At 45.8% G+C, this 23937-nt stretch overlaps 1 protein-coding gene across 1 annotated transcript in view; it reads left to right on the top strand.

The window, feature by feature from the left end:
• Positions 1-941: 941 nt before the first annotated feature.
• The window catches only part of LOC118772082 (protein phosphatase 1H-like), a 30233-nt gene continuing 7237 nt past the window's right edge, over positions 942-23937 (top strand). The window contains exons 1-6 of the mRNA XM_036520334.1: positions 942-1380; positions 8989-9154; positions 11799-12143; positions 16123-16235; positions 18066-18150; positions 18757-18875. Of these exons, the coding sequence (XP_036376227.1) occupies positions 1148-1380; positions 8989-9154; positions 11799-12143; positions 16123-16235; positions 18066-18150; positions 18757-18875 (1061 nt within the window). The 5' untranslated portion in view covers positions 942-1147. The remainder of the gene's footprint in view (positions 1381-8988; positions 9155-11798; positions 12144-16122; positions 16236-18065; positions 18151-18756; positions 18876-23937) is intronic.

Below are 23937 nucleotides of genomic sequence, written 5' to 3'. Positions count from 1 at the left end.
TGGAATTTTTGGCACATTTTTATCCTGAGCTGGATATCTACTGATGCAATTCTGGGTTTAGTACCTTTCCCAAGGGTACAACAGCAGCATCTCACCAGGTAAGTCAACTGTTCCTTACCACTATGCTACCCCCGTCATCTACTTTAACAGGTAGTCTAACACTGTTTCTCAATCCTACTCCTGGTGGCCCACTGTCCTGCATATCTTCTGTCTATCCTTGCTCTACCTGCCTGACTGAACTCATCAGTGGCACTTTTGATTAGCTGAGCACACCTGATTTAATCAAGCATCAAGGATAGATAGAGGATACGCAGGACAGTGGGCCGCCAGGAGAGGTTTGAGAAACGCTGGTCTAACATACTCCCAAAGCATGTACTGTCACACCCCTACAAGCAATTACTTTGAATTACTCCTCCAGACTCTCGTTTCAGAAATGGTATAATCCAGTCATGATCAGTCCTACTTTTGTCTGGTTCAGTGGCTTTTACGGATTACTGTCTTGGGGATAGAATTTTTTCCCCTCCTAAACCCCCTTACTGAGATTAAAATAACAAAGGCAGCCATACCTTATTAAAGTGAATAATCTGAGGCACTGAGACTATTGCCGAGACAGCATACACTCTCATATAGCACCAGGAAAACTATAAAAGGGAGTCTGGGAGAGTATAGCTGAATGAGGTCACATGCGTTGGCTGTCATAGAGTGCGTTGGCGTGTGTCGTCCATCCACCCCCCCCCCCCCCCCCCCCCCAAAGAGTTTACCGGCCGTGAAAATCCCATGGCAGAAAATCCCTTAATATTCTGGACGGAAACGAAGGAACCAAGAAGTACGCCGGCAGAAAGGTTGTAAATACTGGCCAAGGTCCATTCCGTACTGATGGCTACCTTTGACCTACTGCTACTCGCAATAAGCTGCTCAGAAGCAGTGGCTCTTGCGTCCAAATCCTGCAACCGGTTTGTCACATGACTGTGCTCATCGAGACTTTATTTCCGTGTTCACTGGGATCTCACGCTGAATGAAATCCTAAACTGGGTTTTTTTTTTTCTCCCTCGCCGCGCTGTCATTGGAACGCGTCGCCGAGCTGGGGGGTACTTCGGGGAAGGAGACCCGCGCATTTCGCCGCAAAGACGCACGCTGCAGCAGTAATATGCTCACACGGGTGAAATCCGCGGTGGCCAATTTCATGGGAGGCATCATGGCTGGCGGATCGAATGGGGATCACTTCGGCGGCTCCGACCTGCCGCTGAAATTTCCTTACATGCGACCTGAGTTTCTGGGACTGTCGCAGGACGAGATAGAGTGCTCCGCGGATCACATTGCGAGACCGATTCTCATCCTGAAGGAGACGAAGAGACTGCCTTGGTCTACCGGTTATGCAGAGTAAGTATTGCGCGTCCATCTTAAACTAATAACAAAACCGCTCCTGTAGCTGTGCTCGGGGCATTATAGCAGGATCAGCCCTCGCGAATGCATCACCAGCTTTGAAGGAATCGTAGGGTCATTCTGTGGTGTCAATTAAATTGCCGTTATTGAATGAAACACGGTAGATGTGTGCAAGCGTCACAGGCGCAAGATAAAGATTAGCTTCATGACTGCGGTTTGATACACGATTAGCAAGGTGCTGAGGCAGAAATACCGCTGAATCTGAGATGATCAGTTTGCTGCATGAATGTATACGAGGAGGATGTTGCCGTTTATGTACAGTATCTAACGCTTAAGAAGGCAGACTTTCCGTCGTGAACAAATTCATGGTACGCTACGCTGAAAGCCTTAGCTGCTTCATCGCACCTCCTGTTAGATTTCGTGGCCAGGTACCACACCAAGCTACATCTGTGCTGATGAGAATGACAGGCGCCATATGCAATACGTATCCAACCCCTGTTGCAATTAAAATCTAAATTTAAATTGGTGACAGGCTTTAAAAACTAAAGGCACGAATTAAATGTATTAATAAATACAACAGTGGCATGGCTTGTTAAACGGGTGGGCATATTAAATTAGATCTTGTGCTGTTCATAATTATTTATATTATTAAGAAAAGATGTAGATTGTTGGATGCCATACATCTTCATTCTGGTCCTTGTCTCTTATGTTTGCAAATGTGTCAGAAGTTGCCTCCGGTCATCGTAAACAGATTTTGATGGCCATGTTTGGTTACGTCATGACGAGTGTACTCAGTTTCCAACTCAAAACCCTGCAAAAAAATCGGTATTTTTCAAAGAGAGCGAATTCATTCCAACGCCACGCCCTCTCATAAGTTTATTCCTTCATTTATACATTCGGTATCGGTGGACTTCTGAAGACAACAAAGAGACAGTGCAGCATTTTCGCTTCCTTGTGTTGAAGTGCAGCTCCAGTGAAATTGCTCTCGGACTTTTCCATGCTGACAAACATTTGGTTTTGTTTTCGAGCGAGAAGTTAGGACTTGGGGTGGGGTGATGGTGTAGGTTGAGATAACAGCTCTGCCACCTGCAAACTCCTGTTGTGTCTCACTAACCTACTTTTACATTGCAGTAACATTGTTTCTAGTGTTTTCTCATAAGGCTTTCTGATCACCTTGTCATTCATTTCTGCTGTGGCTGATTTGTCTGTGAGCCAGTAGCTAATTTCTGAGGTGCTCTTTATTGCCAGTCCCTGTGTTTCAGGTGAGACCTCTTCAGCAGCACACCTCTATGAAACCTTCTGATGATTCTCACTTATGCTTATGAGGGGAAGCCTAGAACATTGTGAATGCAAAAGTATGAAAGTCATTTGTATGGTTGATGGACCTCAGAGATCCATTTTAATTCCTATTCAGAATTCAACCTACAGCAATTCACCTATTTACTCTTGCGGTCCAGTACACTTCTGCTCTACTAGAGTAGGTGAAACTGAATTAGGAGTAGATAAGCCCTTTTCACAAGCAGATGTCGTAATGATTAAAATGTTTACAAGCAACTGATTAAGTCTTTTTTTTAATCAAGAAATTTTAACACCTGCTACTTCCCCTAATATCTGCTGCTTGTATTACTTGCTGCTTATTTTACGTGTAGTATTGTGATGTGTTTTGGAGTCTGTGATCTAGTGACTAATGTGTGGTAGTATACTTGGCTTCCCTTGTCTAGTCAGGTTGAACAAGTTAACTTGTGGTAGGGCGTGAATGGTGTTATGCTCACACTCACTGGTCTGCGAGCGTTGTTAGCCTGGTCTGATACTGTTGCTCATTCAACTTGAATGGATACACGTATGCTCTGTTGTGCTGGAAGTCGCTTTAGATAAGAGCGTCTGCTAAATGCATGTAATGTAATGTAATTAAATTGCTCAGCTAAACCTTGCCTTCAGGGAACAGGAAATGAAGCGTACTTTAATATTAAAAATCTACTGTTTCAGACACCAATCTGATTCTGACCGCTTGTGTTCAGGAATCGTTCTTTCCGTTATTCACCCAATCCCATTTCATGTGCTGACATTGCTTAGTCTTCACTCCTCATTTGAGCCCTCCAGTCACATAACCATCACAGACTAAACAGGTCGAACCTCATCAATCTAGCATCAACCGGGCAGCCAATGAGTTGAGAGGTTTTGGCTCGGCTGCAGCGCCCTGTCCTCGGCATACCCAAACACTCCATCTCAGCCCGTCTACGGCTTACTTGAGTTCAGCAGAGCCACACGGCTGTTAATCTGAGCGACAGGGGAGGTCACATGAAGTGGAGCTGATGTTTGGAGAAAGTTAAGTTTTAAGGGTCTCTGGGAGCTTGAGTGATGTCAGGTGTGGAGTTGTTCAAATGTGTATAGTGACTGTTGTTTTGTAGTGTACTTGGCTTCCTTGGTCTTGTGGTAGGGATTGAATAGTGTTATGCTCACACTCACTGGTCTTGGGGTGTTCTTAGCCTGGTCTGACACTGTTGCTTATGTAACCTGAATGGATGCACTTATGTTCTATTGTGCTGGAAGGTGCTCTGGATGAGAGCGTCTGCTAAATGAATGTAATGTAATGTGTGTTTATGTAAATGTTTTTTCCTTAGATTGTTTTTCCCTATCTGACACGGATGTACAGAGCGAAGGTTTGGTCAGTGTTTCCAGAAAAATATGATGAAAAACACAACATGAACACAAGGCAACACAGCTCTTAAGACGTGAATCATTTTCTCGTCGCCAAAACTGTAGCACCTAAGCTGGCAATTGTAGCACTTAACCTAACTCTAAGCAAGGACAAGACACAGTGGTAACTCACTAACAAACTAACAAACTCCTAACTAGCAACAGCACTAGGTCTGACTACGACTACTGTAGACTCCCGCTTGTCCTGGTGTCACAAATGGCTCGGCACTTTAAATAGGCGTCCTCAGCACTTGTAAGACTGTTACAGAACAAAGCTCTAATGCATGAATCACTTTCTTGTCACTGAGATCTCAGTAAGACCTCACCCTATTTTCAAATTCTGTTCAGGTAGCTCTGTACAAACTGTCAGACAGTTTAGGTCCTGCTGTGGACCGAGTGAGGGAACAGCTATCTCATGAAAACTGTAAGTGGTGTGCCATGACTGGAGCCACGAGGTCATGTGATTAACTATAAGTTGCTCTGGATAAGAGCATCTGCTAAAGTAATGTAATGTAATGTAGGTGGAAACTCTTAAATGTGCCATGGAATCAGACACAGGGGGAAGCCATCTTCTCTTAGTGATCAGTGGTAAAGTCATGTCTACACTGAGCTGTGGCAGGAATGCAGTCTCCTGTTTCTGTGTTATTCTCTACTCTTTTTTAAAGAATAGCCAGCAACAGGGAGAAACAAAAACAGCATTGGATTACACTAACAGTGAGAGCTGTAATTAGTTGTATTTATGAAATAATCTGTCCCTTTGGGAACCCAGTAATACGCTTCTGAACACTGCTTTCCGCAGTGCCAGAGCACTGTGGGGCCTCTGTAATTGTTCTGTCTAGGCTGTGGGTACAGTCGGAATTAAGCAGCAGAAAGAATGTGTTTGCCCGGATATTGCTGTGTGCACATGGTTCAGTATGCAGCTGTTGAGGAGTCATCACTGAATCTTAACCCTGCAGTGAGGTCACCGCGTTGCTTGCAGAAGCAGAAATTCAGGCATGAACAATTATGGACAGTGGGAAAGAATGAAGGCTTCTGCTCAGGAAAGAGGAAATACATTTTTTCAATCTTCTGGCAGAGGAAGCATCACGTGTATATGCTGTCTGACTTTTGAAGAGGAGACTCAAAATTTTGAATGGAGAAATCTTTATTGTCAGTCATTCATGTGTGTCCCCTGCAGCCTGGCACAAAGGAGTGGTATCTTCAAAGCTTTCAGTTCCACTCTGACCTGAACGCTTTCAGTCCTCCGCCTTAACCGTGCGGCAGTCGTGACACTAATGAGCAGCACATGACCCAAATGAGCGGCAGGTGACAGGAATCCAGTGCTATCAACTGAAGTGTGGGACACTGTCATCAGAGCTCTACTGTGACCTTTTACCTGTATCGATTAAAGCAGGGCTTTAAACTTTTCTTTCCTTAGGAGAGTTCTGCCTTTGCACGGGTCAGCCTAAATCACGAATATTCATGAGACCCATTATTGTGTAGTTCTGATCCTTATTGCCGTGGATGTGCACAGAATCGCTGTAGGGTTAGTCCTGCAATGAAGTGGCCATCACCGCAAGTCTTCAGTGCAGAAGGGGACATACACACAATGCTTGCTCTTTTTAATAATAATGACCAATCACCAGTTGGCACATACTTCTGGTATCATGTGTTTGATAAATTTACAAAGCTACTAGGGTTGGGTGACATCTCTCTGTTGGAGAAAGGAGCGTTTTAAACCATTCCCCAAATGTACAGGGGTGGCTGTGCAGTCATCCTGGGCTGACTGGTAGCATGCAACCAACCACCAACCTCTCAGACACACACTGTTTGTCCCCAGTGCTCTTCAAAACTGTGCTCAGCATCTATTTCAACACATTGATAATCCCTCAGTGATAATGCTTCAAGAGGAAGACTAAGCGTCCCATATCTCTGACAGGAAACAAGCACTATTCTAGGGCCTGGCGATCAGCTGGTGGATATCAGTCACCTTTGTCCTTTCCTTGCCTGATAAAAAAAACTGTCATCACTCTGACGCCAAGTTTTGTGTATATGGATTTTAGGATATTAGAGGAGGAACTTATTTTCCATTCCGAAACAGAAAATAATTCTTCAGAAAGGTGGCAGAGGTTCAGCAGTGTAGCCAGGGACTACTTTCTCAGTCATAAAGTGTTACAGTTAACCTTGTGACCGCGTTGTATGATCTGGTGACGCAATGCTACAGTATTTGAATGCCGTCGCCTGAGAAATGGCCCTGTGTTTGTTCAGCTGTCTGAGAAAACTAGGCCACACACCTAACTACTGTAAGTGTTTTATGAATGGCTTTGCGATATGAGTCTGGAGATGCAGAGGCAGTAGCCCCCCCCCCCCCCCCCATACCCCCTCCCCCATGTCAGCAGGCTATGAGCCATATTAGTTTGGGAGGTCTACTTTGGAACAGCACTGTGTGGTGCTTAGCAGTGTGCTTGATTGTGAAAAGCAGAAATCCACCCACACTGATAAGTGAAATACCTGGGGAGGCAGTGTAGCATAGTGGTAAGGAGCAGGGCTTGTAACCAAAGGGTTGTCGGTTCAATTCCACTGCTGCTGTGTCCTTGGGCAAAAATACTTAACCCAGAATTTCCTCAGTAAATATCCAGCTGTGTAAATGGGTAACATATAAAGAATTGTAACCTATGTAACTCAGTCTGGATAAGAGCATCTGCTAAATGCCAATAATGTAATTTAATGTGGAGAATAGCCTCTCCCTGGGACTATGCAAGCCTCCAGTCATACTCCCAGGGGATGTGACATCGTGCACCTCATATTACCCCTGTTACACCCCTACATTAAAATTTCCGTTTCCGTTTCCAGCCAATAAGGTTACTCCAAGGGCCTTCCCTGGCACTGAAATTTGGCGCAGATATAGAAAGACTGAACTGGCTCTACTGATTCAAAGCAAACGGCCTATGCTTGCAAGATGCGTGCAGCCATATTGTAGAGGATGATTTTTTTTTTTTTGGTTAAAACTCAAGCAAAATATAAATAATGTATGTGTGAGAGGAGCTGGCTTGAAAACAGCTGGTCCCTGTGTGCACATCCATGCAGGAAACTATTTATATATTCTAGGACGGCTGAGCTAACATCAAACAGAGCTTTAGATGAGTCATTATGTAGCTATGAGATGCAGATATACTCCACTCTTCCTTACATTAGGGTCTCGTATTACACTGTTTAACTGGTACATTAATGAAGCAATAGTGAACAAAGGAGACAGTCTGCCAGAGATTTACTTTGCAGTTGGTCTTATGTTTGGCAGTTCATTAATATAATCCTACATTAGTCTAGTCTAGCCACACACTGATCTGGCTCAGTACTGCCTCCACTGTTAGTGTGGATTTTGGGTTCACATTCGCACCATGCTAAGGAGAGCCCTCACCTTCCCCTAGAAACCAAATGTTTATTAATTGTGTGTGGTAAGCATGAATATTAAATGTTCAAGGCCCCTTTTTCTTCTATCTATTCAAACTGTTCAGTAACAGATCTTGTTTTACCAGTTGCATCCAAAACCTGTTAATTGTTTGCATGTTTGTAATTTGTCTATGTGAACTGGCCCGTTGGTTAACGAGCCACACCTGCCCAATTAAAGGCTTTTTAAATACAGGTGTGTGGCTGGAGGGAGATTGAAGCTCGTTTTGTTCTGCTGTCCGTGTGCTTAGGCTGGTTTCTTTCTCTTTGTTGGGTTTTAAAATAAGTTATTGTTTATTTTGAACCTTTGCTCTTTTCTGCTCGTTTCATGTGAGAAGTGTTGGACAGCTTGTCCACACGCCCTGTTCTGGCCTGAATGACAGGCCGTTCCCTTAGGCCAGTGTTTCTCAAACCTCTCCTGGAGTACCCCCTGCCCTGCAGGTTTTAGATCTCTCCCTGCTCCAACACAGCTGATTCAAATGATCAGTTTGTTATTAAGCAGCTTCAGGAGTTCATAACGAGTGGATCATTTGAATCAGCTGTGTTGGAGCAGGGAGAGATCTAAAACATGCAGGGCAGGGGGTACTCCAGGAGAGGTTTGAGAAACGCTGCCTTAGGCGGTGTGGAGTGTCTCTGCCACACTTCTCCACACATCTATACACACAAGGCCCTCAGAGGCAGTGCAGGAGAGACAGTGGGACAGTGTTGTCACAAGTCTGACAGCTCTATGCTGGCATGTCACTATAAACACCACTGTCTCCCTGCACCTCATTTCAGAGCTCCTGAAAACTGGAAAGGCATAACCATTTATTACATTACATGAATTTAGCAGACGCTGTTATCCAGAAGCAAGCAAAGTGGGAGTTGCAGTAGTCCAGGTGTGAGAGGACCAGGGCCTGAACTACGAGGTGTGTTGAATACTTTGTGAGATAGGAGTGGATCCTTCAGATGTTGTAAAGGAAGAATCTGCAAGCCCAACTCGCCGCTGTCATCCTCCGGTTAATGCTGGGTCTTATGCATTTGGCTGTACATGCTTCATCTACAAGCGTTTAACGCTGAGAGCCAAACCTGTTTAGGAAATACTGAGGTGGAAATAGCAGGCAATGGTCCCACAGTTTAAGTCTGCTGAAGAGAGGTGTTCAGACTTTGTGACTGTAGTCTAGGAGAGACTGAAAGACTGTATAGAATCTGACAGCGTGAAGTTCCTTCCCCTTGTCAATATCCCATTATATACAGCCGCTTCATCGAAGTCTCCAATCAATACGTGAATCTGTGGAGCATGACTTGTAGTCTGGTTGTTGACTTGTAGTCTCCCCTGTTCCCCTTGGTCTTGCACCCTGAGGAGGTGGCTCTTCACTCTGCGGCAAAAATACTAATGTAGAGACACACAAAGCACGCGTGGTTCCGCAGTAATGGCTGAACAGCGCGGTGACTGACTGATTGAATGGAGGAATGACCGGTTTTGTGTGTTGGTTTTTGCAGGGTGATCAATGCAGGGAAGAGCACTCTGAATGAGGACCAGGCCTGCTGCGAGGTGATGGTGGTGAAGAAGAAGCCGGGGGGCTCCTCAACCCCCAGCAAAACCCCTACTGCCAAGCGGAGGTCCTCCCTACCCAACGGAGAAGGCCTGGGTCTGAGGGAGAACGCGGTGAGTCCTGAGTCTGCCATCCCATCATGCTTTTCTCCTGCTATCCTGCCGTGCTCTCACACTGCTGGCCCATTATTCCCTCCTTCTTTTATCCCATTCTCCTTTGCTCCTGCTATCCTGTCATTCCCATTCTTTCTTTCCTTCTCTCTGCTCAGCTTTTTGTCTCCTCCTCCCCTCTGGTCCTAGGCTGAACATGCATTAGTGTTTCTCAGTCCAGACCAGCAGTCACATCCAGTTAGAGTCTTAAGTATTTATTTGCCCTCCTTCAGGCTTGCATGCTAGCGTCAGCTGTGTAGCGCAGACTGTACAAAGTGTATAACTGTAATGAGTGGGATACGCGAAATGCGCAAAATAGCTGTTATTTGTGCCAGAAAAGCAGAACAGAAAGTGGAAAGAGTCATAGTGCATCTGATGTGACCGCCGAGGCTCCGCACCCCCGTCAGTATGTGGTCAAAAGGGATGTGGAACTGCTGGCGCAGTGCTTATTTCCTCTCCCACTGGGACAAATGGGAACAAGAGTGTCTACTCCAATAACACTGAGCAGCGCAGCATCGGGGCTCCTTGCTGGCGAAAATGAACGTTAGCGCTTTCGCTAATCGCGTCTTGCGGAGCACATGGCGAGCAATTGAGCAAAATAAATAGTTGTTTCATGAGTCATTAGGCGACCGCGGGACGATTCGTGGCTGATGGGGTTTTAAACTGATTTTGAAGCAGAGAAAGGCTCTCTGGAAAGAGGGACGCTCTCCACACCGCCGTCGCCGTAGCACCTATTTGGCCTGCGATTTCACATCAGCACGCACCAGACTGTGGAGTTCAGTGGACTGGAGTTCAGTGGTCAAAGTTTTCACCGCGGGTAGATACAAGCGCGTGCAGGGATGGCATGTTGCCAGGCCACACATCTGTCAGCAATAAATGTGTTACATCAGCGTCTGCGTGGTGGTAAAGAACGGAATAAAGGAGGTGTGAGCGTTTGATCCACGCAAAGAGGAGTAGGGGAAGAGTGCTAGCAAGGGCTAGCGAGATACAAGATACAAGAGAGGATGGCGGGATAGCGGGAGCAAAGGATGATGGGATAGAATAAGAGGAGAATATTGGGTCAGCACCAAGAGATAGGATGGGATACCAGGAGAAAAGCATAATGGTGCGGCAGATGCTGTGAGGTGTCTGCAGGAAAGGCAGAGGCAAGGAGGGGATGCCTGAGGGGTGACAGGAGGACATTTTGTCAGAAAACCACAGCAGTCCCCCCCCATTCTCTCTCTCTCTCTCTCTCTCTCTGTGTCTTTCTCTCTTTCTCTCTCTGTCTCTCTGGCTGTCTCTTGCATATTCCTTCCGGTGTCGCAACAGCTGCAGAACAAAGGTCCGCAGCGTGTCCGAAAGGGAGGGGGGCGGCCGTGGAAATCTGAAGGGGGGGGGGGTCTCTGGTTATTTGAGCACCTGCCTTTTAGGACACTCTCTGGTTTCGCTCTCTTGATAAGCCTTGATCCTGGTCTGAAATGGTTTAGCTATAAATAGAAATAAGACCATTTTAAAGCCTCTCTTTAAGCATGTCTTATTCAATGCAATCTCATTCTTATATACTGATCCTCTTAAAGGTGGCCCTCCACATACTCCTTGCGTGATCATAGCAGGCGGTGCACATTGTAGAGCACTGCACTTTGACTGTTAATTTATACTGTATGTTTCACTGAAGTGAGCAATTTATTTATGGTGAGGTACTTCCTGTTGGCATTCACATACTTTACAGGAAAGGAAAGTTGCACTGAATGAAAGTCAGTGTTTAAGCGGATCTGTGTTTAACACTTCTGAAACCTAGTGAATCCTCCTAGTAATGTAATGCCCTCAAACATTCTATAGAATCTGATGTACACAGACTCTGCTAATCTTTAATGTGCTTGACTGTGGCGCATAGTCGTTTAAACCTGGGGCTTTGTGTTGCTGGAAGCGTGAAGCACAGGTACTGTGTGAGCTGACTGTGCAGCCTTGAATCCTTTCACTGGAGTGAGTGCCCTGTGCTGAAGCTGAAAGACCATTATCTACAGCTTGGATGGCTAACCGTTCAGTGCTGTTTTTAAAAAGTCAAGCAAAGGCTACCTGTGCAGCCCAGAAGGAATGTAATCAATAATACTGGGCAGAGTTCAAGAGATGCTAAATGCTAATGACTCCCCCAATGCTAACAATCGGGGTGGAATTAAGGCACTGGGATGTCATTTGTCTATTTAGCTGAACTGTGTGTCATGGTTTTAATTTGACTTTGGTTGAATACCAGTCAAACTGACAATTTGGTTTAACTCTTGTCCTGTGTGTGTGTCCATGTGTATGTGTGTAAATGTCTCTGTATGCGTGTGTGTGTGTATGCGTGTGTATTTCTCTGTGTGTATGTGTTTGTGGCTATTTCTGTGTGTGCGTGTGTATTCCTCTGTGTGTGTGTGTGTGTGTGTGTGTATTTCTCCGCATGTGTGTGTATTTCTCTGAGTGTGTGTGTATTTCTCGGTGCGTGTATGTGTGTGTGCGTGTGTATGTGTGTGTGCGCACGTGTGTTTTTCTGTGCGTGTGTGTTCGCGTACGTGTGTGTGTGTGTGTGTGTGTGTGTTTCTCTGTGTGTGTGCGAATGTTTCTTTGTTCATGTGTGTGTGTATGCGAGCAGGAGTCCGAGGGGCTGCAGTTCCATTACTGGGCTCTGTTTGATGGGCACGCGGGGTCGGGGGCGGCGGTCGTGGCCTCCAAGTTGCTGCAGCATCACATCGTCGAGCAGCTCCAGGATGTGCTGGACATCCTCCGCAACTCCGCCCTCCTGCCCCCCACCTGCCTGGGGGAGGAGCCCAACAACACGCCCGGCTCTCACCGCGCCCTCACCCGCGCCGCCTCCCTGCGCGGGGCCGCGGGGGCCCCCGGTTCACCCAGCACGCCACCCACCCGCTTCTTCACCGAGAAGAAGGTCCAGCACGAGAGCCTGGTGATCGGGGCCATAGAGAACGCCTTCAAAGAGATGGTGAGTGGCTGCTACATTTACATTTATATTTATTGATTTGGCACAAACTTTTATCCATCATGACTTACAAGTGAGGCAGAGTACAACACAAGCAAAAAGCCACATAAAGAGTCAATATTAGAAGAGCCGCAAGACCAAGTTTCAATAGTTGGCCAGACAAGGTACAAGCTAGCTAGTAGAAATACAAGTGCGTGGAACCATAGATTTGAATTTTTTGAGGAAAGCAGTTTAAGACATAAGAAAGTGCATTAGGTGTTAGTGTTTCAGGTGTTCAGGTAAGCATGGAAGAGCTGTGTCTTCAGATGTTTCTTGAAGATAGTGGAGTGTGGAAGTTCATTCCACTATTGAGGGACAAAGGGGGAGAAAGTTCTGGACAGCGCTATTGTGTGTTATGGACCGCCAGACGTCATTCAGTAGCAGAGCGTAGTGGTCAGGAGGGAACATAGGCTTATGGTAGTGAGTTCAGGTAGGCAGGTTCAGTTTTGTTGAATGTTCTGAGCGGAGGCATCAAGGCCTCGAATTTGCTGCGAGCAGCTACAGTGAGCCAGTGGAACGGGACAAAGAAAGGCGTAGCATAGCACTGCACGGCTGATCTCAGACCAGCTCCAGTCATGCACCTAAAGGGTTTGCACAAGGTTCAGCTTGAGCACGTCCTGCTCCAGGAATGCCCTCTCCAGGAAAATGCGCTGTGGCTGAGCGCTAGCGAGGATGACTCATTCCTCTAGCACATTCCCTTTCTCACCTTCTCCAGTCAGCTCTCTCAGACTGCTCCATTCGGAATCTGCAGCATATGCTAGCAGCCTGTTGCGTAAGAATGTGTTTATTTTTTCTGACTGGAAGGAAAATGGCACACTCTCTAGCTTAGATAAACAGGCAGGCTCAGCTCTGATAGGGCAGTATGGCCGCCACAGAGAGTAATTCTGACCTGATTGTGGAAGGGGATCTGATCAACCGTACACATGAAAACGGGAGATCAGGTTATCTAATCTTGTCATCTGAACTACAATCAAGCCCTCTCTGCTGGTGTGCACATGCTCTGTGCGATTGTATCTCATTCAGGGATGTGCTATTCAGTTTCCCTGCCTTGGACCCTAATTACATTACTGAAGTCTTTACTGGTGGATGAGTCTCGGTTGCCTGTGGTTACAAGGTCACGGCTGTTGCTTATTAAGGGTTTTTAATTGTCAGAGGGACAATCTGAAATATCAGATGTTGAAGGATAATCTGCACAGACCCTAAACCAGCATCATCAGTTCTTTACCACATAACCTGCTGTGTCTGGGGTCTGACTTATCGAATCAATCATTATATTATAATCAAGTATTGATTAAGATGTATTCTTCAATCTCCTGTGAAGTGATGCAGTATCTTAACATTTAAATAGACAGCTGAAATGCTTATTGTCAGGTGGCCACTAGATGGCGATATCCTTCAATTATTCTGCCAAGTCTGTCAAGTGCACCAGAGACATACTTAAAATGGATATTCCTTCTAGAACAGTTAAAATGCCAGTGAGGACATTATTTTTTTATGTCGTGGTCAGCATTAATGACTGGAGTTTTCCCGCTAAAACGACTTCCGTTTCTGGAAAAATCACTGCCCAGCACTGCAGTCAGAGAAATTGTAAATCCATTGAATACCTTATTCGTGACTCTTCTTGATTGTAAAATGCATAAATGAAAATACAAATATATATATTTCATACATACATTTCAGCTTTTATAAAATTTGTCAAGCTCTGGCTGCTGTAATTAATTTGGTCATATCATCATAGAATATTTATGAGTGAAATTCGGTGTTTCTTTTTGTTGATTCAGCTGGAGTGAAGTCTGTTTTAGATGGATTGTGATGATTTTGTTAGCATCAGAGGGAGTTTTGTTTTTTTTGTTTTGCCTCTGAAGAGCTGCATGGTCAGTCGTGCTGGCTTGCTTGCCCCATGCAGTTTTTGTCAGGAGACACACTTCTCATGTCTGTCCTGAAAACCATAGTGCAGTGATTTGATTAGAGAAGATCAAAGTGGAATCCCTTGTTTTGATTTGTCTCCGTGTGCGTGTTCTCTGTGACCCTGCCTCTCCCTCGCGTGTAATCTCTGAAATATTCAGCCCCACCCACAGCCTGCCACAGCGGAATACTCTCAGATTTACCGCTGGTCCTGCCGTGCCGCCCCGGTCACACCGCAGACGCACAGAGCCGACCCTGTTAGCCTGTCCTTTCCCCGTCCTTCCAAACCTTCCACATTCACACAGACCGACCTCTGAAACCCGTGACACCTTCCCAGCGCTGTGTGTCTTTCAATAACCCGTCTTTTTCATGGCGCCTTTATCCGCGAGAGGAAATGACTCACGAGGGACCGGTGATTCAGTCTCTGTATCATGTACCTCATTCTGTCCAATCTCCTTTACTAATTCACGGCTAAAGCCAATCCCTGCCTTCCTATGGAGACTGTCGGCTCAGGGACAGTCTGCTGGAGACAGATAAACGCACAGGAGCGTGTAAACAGCACCCAGGAAAGGGGATGTGAACAAGGCTTATCGCTCGCGCTGTTTTCACAGGATGTGAACACAGGGCATTAGATCTAAAGAACAGCTTTCATCCCGCCGATCCTCGAGGTATATGCCCCTATAGCATGCATGCAAATGACTTAATTAGATTCCAGAAATGCTGATTGGCATTTATTTTCTTCGCATATTAAGCATTTTTTTCTCATTTCATATTTGCTTGAATCGAGTTTATGTCAATAATTACATGTTTTGCATACTGGATATTTTGTGAGAGGCTGGGTGCAGACTGTTCTTAAAGCAGTGTGGCATAGCGGGAAGGAGCAGGCAAGGTACTTAACCCAGCATTGCCTCAGTAAATATCCAGCTGTATAAATGGGTAATATTAAAACTGTAACCTATGTAAGTTGCTCTGGATAAGAGTGTCTACTAAATGCCAATCATGTAATTTAATGTAATATAAGTGTTTGCTGTACTTGTTGGCGTTATTTTGTTTACATCACAATTTTGCAGCACTGGCAACTCGACATGCATCTCTGTAGCAGAGCGTTAGGTCATACTAGCTGTCCCCCCCCCCCCTTTTTGAAGTTTGTTTCCCTTCCAAGGCGACAGCAGAGCTGAAATATGTGCACCCGTCCCAGGCCCGGTGGCGTGGTGGGCATGGTGCGCGCGGGGGCGTGTCACGCGAGCCCCCATGCCGGCGTCACCGGGCTAATCAGATGGCTGATTAGCGGCCGAGCCGAAGGCGTGGGAGAGACGCCTGTGCTGCCACACGGCGATGCCAGGCCAAGCGGGGGAAACGGCCAGATTCTTCCCTCTCCGATCCCCCCCAGCGCAGGGGCTTGTGGGAAACTGGAGGAGCGGGGCCGGTCTGCTGGTGTCTGTGCTGGGTTCCAGCGGCCTGTTTGATAATGAGGCCCGTGTTCAGTTACATGTGAAGTGAATGAGTCCTCTGCGGTTGGCTGGGTGTTGCAGTGTGAGAGTGAAGTGTGTGGTTTTCAGATAGCGGGCCGTACAGATCATACACTAGCAGGATCAATCCGTCAGGTCAGATGAAACCAAGCGTCTGGCACACTTGCCTGACAGTGACACGACCATCCATCAAGCTCAGGGAGAGTGGCCATTTAAAGGCTAAGGGTTTCAGTCAGTCCCAACACCACACTGCAGCTTTAAATTAATGAGTTGTTACAGAAATCCTGTAGGTCAGAAATCAATCCTGGATTCTGTTTCATTACCTTTATAATTAATGTAGTGATTGGTTAATTATTCTTATAATTAATGCAATTTTAAAATCATTCCTTGGTTTAAATAGCATACTTCATCTACTCAATTAAGCAGTGGATTGAGTACTGGTTACGTGCAGCTTGCTGGTGATTCGGGTGCGTTTGTTTGTCTTTAGCTCCTGTTCTGTCTGTCTCTTTATTTAATGTGGTAGTTTGACTGCATTAGTGTGTCTCAGGAGTGTGTCTCTGCGTTCTCAGGATGCACAGATTGAGCGGGAGAAGACTGTGCACAGCATCTCTGGGGGCTGCACGGCGCTGGTGGTGGTCTTCCTCCTGGGAAAGCTATACGTGGGCAATGCTGGAGACAGCAGGTTAGATACAGAAAGACATCATCCCCCCCAGTCTCACTCTTCATCCCCCAGACTCACTCACTCATCCCCCAGATTCACTCACTCATCCCCCAGATTCACTCACTCATCCCCCCAATCTCATTCATCATCCCCCAGACTCACTCTTCATCCCCCAGTCTCACTCTTCATCCCCCAGTCTCACTCTTCATCCCCCAGTCTCACTCTTCATCCCCCAGACTCACTCACTCATCCCCCAGTCTCACTCTTCATCCCCCAGTCTCACTCTTCATCCCCCAGACTCACTCTTCATCCCCCAGTCTCACTCTTCATCCCCCAGTCTCACTCTTCATCCCCCAGACTCACTCTTCATCCCCCAGACTCACTCTTCATCCCCCAGACTCACTCACTCATCCCCCCAATCTCGTTCATCATCCCCCAGACTCACTCTTCATCCCCCCAGTCTTAATATGCTGAAATGGCTTTTCAGTTTGCGTCTTTACAAAATGTGCTTGATTCCATATGCATATCCGTCTGTGTGTATCTGTACCTGTGTGTATCTACACAGTGTATAAAGAGACATACAGATGTTTGAATTGTTTACATGGATAGACAGAGACAGGCAAAAGACAATAAAAGATGATAAAATAAACAGATACAGTATATGCATCCAAAGCGTCAGTAATACTTTGATAACACTTTTATGTAATAATTGATTCATCTAAAGACATGCAGATTGTGCACATTTCTGTTCATGTGGAGGAAATTAATGTGAATTTCTACTGAGTAACAGAAAGATTTCTGCCTAAACTCCCTCTCACTTATGAGATCATTTGTAACACTGTTCTGCAAGATTCCCTGGCCTTGAAAGGTATAATTGCACGTCCTCACCAGAAAAATGTGGAGGGATTACCGCTCGCCATCTGTCCTAATGACTTTGCAAGAACGAAACCAGTTCATTTACATATTCCATTCAATTAATTTAGTGGTTACATCACCCTGAGAGCTGTGCACGGTTTGACCACCCTGCTTCTTAGAATCTAATCCAGACTGGTAATGACAGCAAGCAGGAGAGATGGGGAGCAACGTCATGTCTCATCCTGGACGTTATTCAGGAATAGAAACCAGTCAAACCAAAAACGCTCAATGAAACGTCTTTGACTCAGCAACAGAAAAAGCTCATAATTTGGCTAACACTGTGTATCAGATTATCCAATGATATTTTTATAAAGGGGGTCTGTAAATGTGCTCCAATCTCTTAATGCCTTAAGATACTTAGATTTTCATTTGCTGCCCATAGTCTGTTAGTCAAAATAGCGCAGGGTGAGATTACCCTATATTACATTTACATTTACATTTATTCATTTGACAAATGTTTTTATCCAAAGTGACTTACAAGTGAGGAAGAATACAACACAAGCTAAAAAAAACCCATAAGGAATCAACAATATTAGAAGCGCTACGTGACCAGGTTTCAATGGTTGGCCAGACAAGGTACAAGGCACCTTGGTAAACACAATACTTGACTGTTGATATGGCATCTGCATAGACTACCTTGGAGTGCAGTGTAGAGTCGCCTGTGACAGGCAGGAAGTGAGAGGCTGAAATGAATTGGAAATATACCTCTAAATATACCACTGCAGTCCCGCTGACATTTAGGTGGACCCGCCCCGGACAGGGAATGTCTGCCGAGCCAGTAACAATAGCAACAAGTTTCTGAATGTAGTGTCCTCACTCACGTCTTTAAAGGCTTTTTTTCTGGTCTGCTGCATGCAATAGTCCAGCGCCTTTCCCATTAACGCTGAGTGCCGTTGTCGCAGGTCACTTGGTTTGTCTTTCGTGTTCCTCTGCTAGGGCTATCATCATCCGGAACGGCGAGGTCATCCCCATGTCCACAGAGTTCACCCCCGAGTCAGAGCGACAGAGGCTGCAGTTTCTGGTAAGGGAAGAGGTCGCTGTTTTTGGTGCCAAAGGGACATCACTACACAAATGAGCATTGTGCGCTGTAACATATGCTACACAAATGAGCAAACCTGCTAAGCTTTTAGAGGCAGATTTGAGTGGAGTGCCGTGATAACATATGCGATATAAATTGGCACACCTACTAACATTTTACAAGCAGTTTGAGTGGTATGCTGTAATAACATATGCAAATATATTAGCGCATCTGCTAAGATTTAACAAGCAGTTTAAGCGGTATACTATAATGACATATGCTACATAAATTAGCACACCTGCTAAGATACTAGAAGCAGATTTGAGCAGTGTGCTATGATAACATATGTTACATATGTTAGCACAATTGCTGAAATATTAGAAGTAGATTTGAGCGGTCCACTGTGATAACATTTGCTACACGCATGAGCGCACGAGCATTTAGAGAAAGATGTGGGTGTGTGTGCTGGGATAAAATAACGGTATTTAATGGGTAGAATGTGCCAAAATACCTCAGCAACTCATAAAAGAGAATGCCTGGGTATAAAATAACACAGCTTTTGTCCGTGCTTCTTATGGCAGGTTAATTTGCACACATCTGTGTTTACAGGGTTTTATGCAGCCACACTTGTTAGGGAACGAGTTTACACACCTGGAGTTCCCCCGGAGGGTACAGAGGAAGGAGGTGGGCAAGAGGATGTTGTACCGGGATTTCACCATGACCGGCTGGTGAGCACCAAACTCCTGTCCTTTTTTCTCTCTCTCTCTCCATCTCTCTCACTCTTTCTCCTCCACTCCTTCTACCTCTCTCCAAGTATTAGCGATGACCTGGCAGGCCCCAGCCTCCTTCGCTCAGAGTGTCGGAGGTATGAATCATTCATCAGAGCTCTGAATGAACTGAACAGCCAGTCCTCGGTGTGTAGCCCACTCTGCCTGCAGTTTATAACACCCCCATTCTTTTGCTTTAAATGTCAGGGCTCTCAACTGTCAAATCCACCTGAACTGACAAGGTACTGGCTCCGATATTCACTAGATGGTTTCCGTTATCCCTAAAAACGATATGAAACTCTCTGCTAATACATTTTATTGCGGTGGTCTTTTCTGTGAATAATCCGTGCAAAGGTGGATTGTGTGGACATGCCGTAGATAACGTCAGTGCTGTCTGTCAGCACGGGGTAAACTGTTGTACTGTCGTAGGTCATATCGGAACAGCTGCAAGATGGCTTCAGCAAACACAAAGGGGCGTTTTGTGCCCTTGTGTTTCCCCTGTTTGTTTGATTTTTCCTTCCTCGGGGAATACAGCGATATTACTGTGCCTTCCAACACGCCTCGTATCCCTTTGATCACAAGTGAGGGCTTTGTCTCGCGCGCACACATGCTTTAGCGGAGGGCGAAGCGAATTTGCTGAGATTCAGAGCAAGTTCTGTTTCGGATAAAACGGGCAGCCGTAGCCCCCAGCCCTGGCCCGGCCTCAGACTGTATTTGGGTGATGTGGGGAGCAGTCGTCTCAGGGAAAGCTAACCTCCCCGGTGTTCGATAGGCTAAGTAAAGGCTGCCTTTCACTGCTGGTCCTGTACCTTCCTTATTGCTGTCCTATACAGAAAGAATCACCACAATCAGAGCTCAGAAAAGCAGCCCCATTGTATTTCATTCATTTAGCAGACGCTCTTATCCAGAGTGACTTCCAGCACAATAGAACGTAAGTGTACCCATTCAAGTTGAATGAGCAACAGTGTCAGACCAGGCTAACAGACCAGTCAGTGTGAGCATAACACCATTCAAGCCCAACCACAAGTTAACTTGTGCAACCTGACTAGACAAGGGAGGTATCCTATGATGCATCAGTCACTGATGAACACAGAATCCAAAACACAGTCTTCATGAGATCACCTTTACTATCAGCGTTAGCATTAAATGAGAGGTGCAGTTCCACTCTTGCGCAGTGAGACTGTAAAGGCATTTCATTTCCCATAGTGGCTTATGTGTTTTAATGCTACTGTCAGTTAAAAGGCAAAGCTTAATTACAGGTAAGTTGTGCACTTGGCAGACAAGGCTTTCAGTGATTAAGTTATGACAAGACTTGGTAGAGAAAGGATAAACCTTGACCTGGCCCCTCTGTTGGACTCTTAATTCTGTGGAAACCAAACCAAAACAAGGGCTTTGTCTATAGATCGTTGGTGTTCACACAACCATATAATGCAGTTTTAGCAGTAAGAGGCAAACCGGAGTCCCTGTTCCTCTAGAGGATGTGGAAGGTACAGCTTGCAGAGACTGCACTGAAGATGTTCAGATTTAGGTCAGTGCTGCTCGTTAGCTGGTCCGGATCACAGTTACAAGGTGCCGGTCCTCATGGCTCGGGAGTGTTTGATGCATTTTTAATCAGGCTATACAAGGACGACAACTAAGCTAGACCTCACGGAATGGTTTAAGTAAGGCACATTCCCATAGTGGAAAGGGACAATGTGGTGAGTTCATGTTGAATAATTGTTTGTTTTCGTTGGCTGACATGGGCTGTTGTTAAGGGCATGTGTAACTCTTTTCCTTGCAGTGTAAATCATAGAGTTTAATTAGCCGGAATGTTCCCTCTGCCTTCGTGTAGTATGTGTGGGGGAGTGACATTCCTGTCTGTGTCGGTCTGCGTGCTTCTGGTGTGTTTGGGCTCTGGTTCTGTTGAAGCATTTAAGGACTAAGCGCCTGGCAGGTCTCTCTCTCCACTCTGTGTACCTTTCCCTCACCTCTCCTCTCATATCTCCCTCTCTCCCTTCCTTTCTCCCCTCTGTCTCTCCCTCTTCCTCTACTTTGTCAAGGTATTTTCCAATTTTTTGTTAGTCATTAGAGTTAAATGATGTGTCCCCCAAGTTTGTGTGTGCCAATAGGTAATACAGGTTTGCTTCTTGTTGTGTTAGAATTAGGTTGACTGTAACTGATTTCATGGGGATTTGGTCCTGAGGCGGTAAGGTAACCCAGCTGGGTGAGGTTACCTTCTTCTTGGCTCCCCTCTTGGCATTGCAGAGCTCTAACTCATTCCCTCCCTCTGTCTCTCCCGCACTCTCTCGCTCTGCATCTTGCTCTCAAATTCAAATTTGCTTCACTGCCATGAAGCACAGTTTGTAATTACTGATGAAGCTTGTTGCACGATGCAAAATGAAGAAGAAAAATAATATAAATAACAGCTATGAATCTAGACCAGTTCTGATTCTAAGTGATAAACAGCTATACTCACCAATTCTATATTCTGTAAGAGCAGAATACACTGTATTTCTGGCTACTATGTCATGCTATAGCAGGGTGATATACTGTGCCATTAATCAGGCTTTTGTTCTTTCACCTAACAGCATTAACTTTTTCATCATATGACTTGAAATTGAAAATGTTGCAAATTCGTGAGAGATCTTGAAATTATGTTTTTATATTTTTCACAGTGTAGGAGGAAGTGCATCTCTGTCTCTGTCTCCTGTCTCGTAGTGACCGCATATCCACTCCTCGTTAGGTGGTTATCGCTGTTTGTGTCTACCTTTTTCAGCTGCTAGGATGTGCTCACTTAGCCTGTACTTGGTCAGGATTTGTCTCTGACAGTGAAGAGATACTCTGCTATTGTGTAGTCCCTGTTTAGAGCCTGATTGCAGTTAGATTTATTTTGTATTTTGTTTCATTATCCCAATGTTCCAGTACACTCTCTCCCTCCCTCCCTATCTCTCTCTCTGTCTCTTCTTCTTTTTCTCTCCTTCTCCCTCCCACTGTTTTCCTGCTCTCCCTCTATCTCTTTCCCTCCCTCCTTCCTTCTCTCTGTTTCCCCCTCTCTCTCTCTGGCTGTGAGGGAGAACGTTCGCTGCAGAGGCGGGGCTCTCAGAGTGGCAGGCCGTAGCGTCTCGGGGGCCGTGTTAGGATGATTGAAGGCTGGCGCTGTGAGCGTGCCGTTCTGCGTGTTCGGGCGTTCTCGTGCGACCCGGGCCGGGCCACACCGCTGCCTCACTGCTCCCTCTGCGCGTTCAGCGGGGACCCCGGAGCCCAGCCTGCAGCCTGACAGCCTCTCTGTCTCTCTCCATCAGCCTGTTAGAAGCTCTCCCTCACACAGTCACCGCAGCGTGATCTGCTAGCCCTTCTCACCTGTCAGAGCTGCAGAATCCAATAGCTGCCCTGTCACTTTCCAGAGCAGCAGCTCCTCTGTTAACCACTGTTCCTCCAATGGAAGCCAAGTATGAACTACACTACAGTTGTAAGGAGGATGTAATGTAAAGTAGTACTACACTTGTTAACGCAGATTGCTCATCATTATTTTTTTGGAAAATGGCCGTAACAAAGACTAGGGCATTGAATTTAAAAACAGAAAATATAAGCACAGAGGAACTAAAGAACGGAAGAGGTTGTGCGTATGTGTGCGTGTGTGCATGTCTGCCTGCCTACTCATACTACAGCTTAACGGACATCAAGGCCTTGCTGAATGTACAGTAAATGGCTGTAGGTGAGCAACGCGCTCCCGGTATCTGAAATGCTGCGAGCGCTCCAGGTTTGGGCATTCAGCAGGTGTGCGTGTGTGCGCAAAGACACGGTGACCTTTGCTTCTCCGCAGACGTTAATCAGGGCTGCCACATCTCGGCGGTCTGAAAGTCGCTGAAGGTCAGCGGTGACAGGTGAAGCCGACTGACTGCTAGCGCAGAATAAATACCCTCAAGTGACTTCGCTTCGCTCAGCTCGAATGTATTACCACAACATCTTCTATATGATAATATTCATCCCCTCCCCACCCCCCCCCACCCCCGAGTAACCCATAAGGTTTGTTTCCATGGCATGTGCTATACGTCAGCTTGTTTTTAAACTGATTTCTCAACTCTTGCCTTCCTATGTGAAGAGTAAACCATGACAGTACATTACTGTCATTTAGCAGACACTCTTATCCAGAGTGACTTACATAGGTTACAGTTTTTACATGATATCCATTTATACAGCTGGGTATTTACTGAGACAGTTGTGGGTTAAGTACCTTGTCCAAGGGTACAGCAGGAGTGCCACAGCAGGGAATCAAACCGGCAACCTTCCGGTTGCGAGACCTGCTCCTTACCACTTTGCTAAACTGGAGGAAAAGGTCAGCAGAAGAACTAAGCTGAGAGTCTGTATGCTGTCTACATGTAAGCATTACTCTAACTCATACACCTGCGTTTGACTGGTCTACTCATGCGGTTTTATTTATCTTGTACCTGAAATTGCCATTACTTATCACATTGTTCCTTTGATGCTATTCACAACTCATTGTCACTCTAATTTGAAGGAGATTATTGGAGATATTGAGACTGCTGTTTGCTCTTTCTGAAAATGTCACAGTGTCATCCACTTTCAGACTGGTGGCCAAAGCCCGTGCCTTTGTGAAGAGGCAATGCTGAGCTCAGATTGTCTTCTCAAATCCAAAAACCACCCTCCCCTCCTTCACATTTGTACACACCAGAAATAGACCTTTGAGTATGCTAAATTTAAGGCCGTTAAATGCGATGGACTGTCATCCGCCCCCCAGACAAAATCTGCCTGCTCGCCGCAACGAGATTGCAACCTGAAGGTGAATGTAGGGGCAGGTTTTAAAATGAGATTAATCTGTTTCTGCCATGCTGTCAGTGCCAGTTAGTTTCAAGCTCGTGGACAGAGATCTGTTGCAAATAAATGTGTGTTTTGCAGAGTTACTGACTTTTATGAGAGTGAAACTTTTCAAGATCTCTGCAGGGTGTCCTTTGGAATAACGGGGCTCTGTTTGAGTAGTTTGATACCATAAATCTCTGTGTGCGTTGAAGGTGAACTGGTAGCA

This window comes from Megalops cyprinoides, chromosome 25 (genome assembly GCF_013368585.1).
Source record: "Megalops cyprinoides isolate fMegCyp1 chromosome 25, fMegCyp1.pri, whole genome shotgun sequence".
NCBI classification, from domain to species: domain Eukaryota; kingdom Metazoa; phylum Chordata; class Actinopteri; order Elopiformes; family Megalopidae; genus Megalops; species Megalops cyprinoides.
Note: the sequence above shows the minus strand (reverse complement) of the source record. Positions and strands in the feature narration are given on the sequence as shown.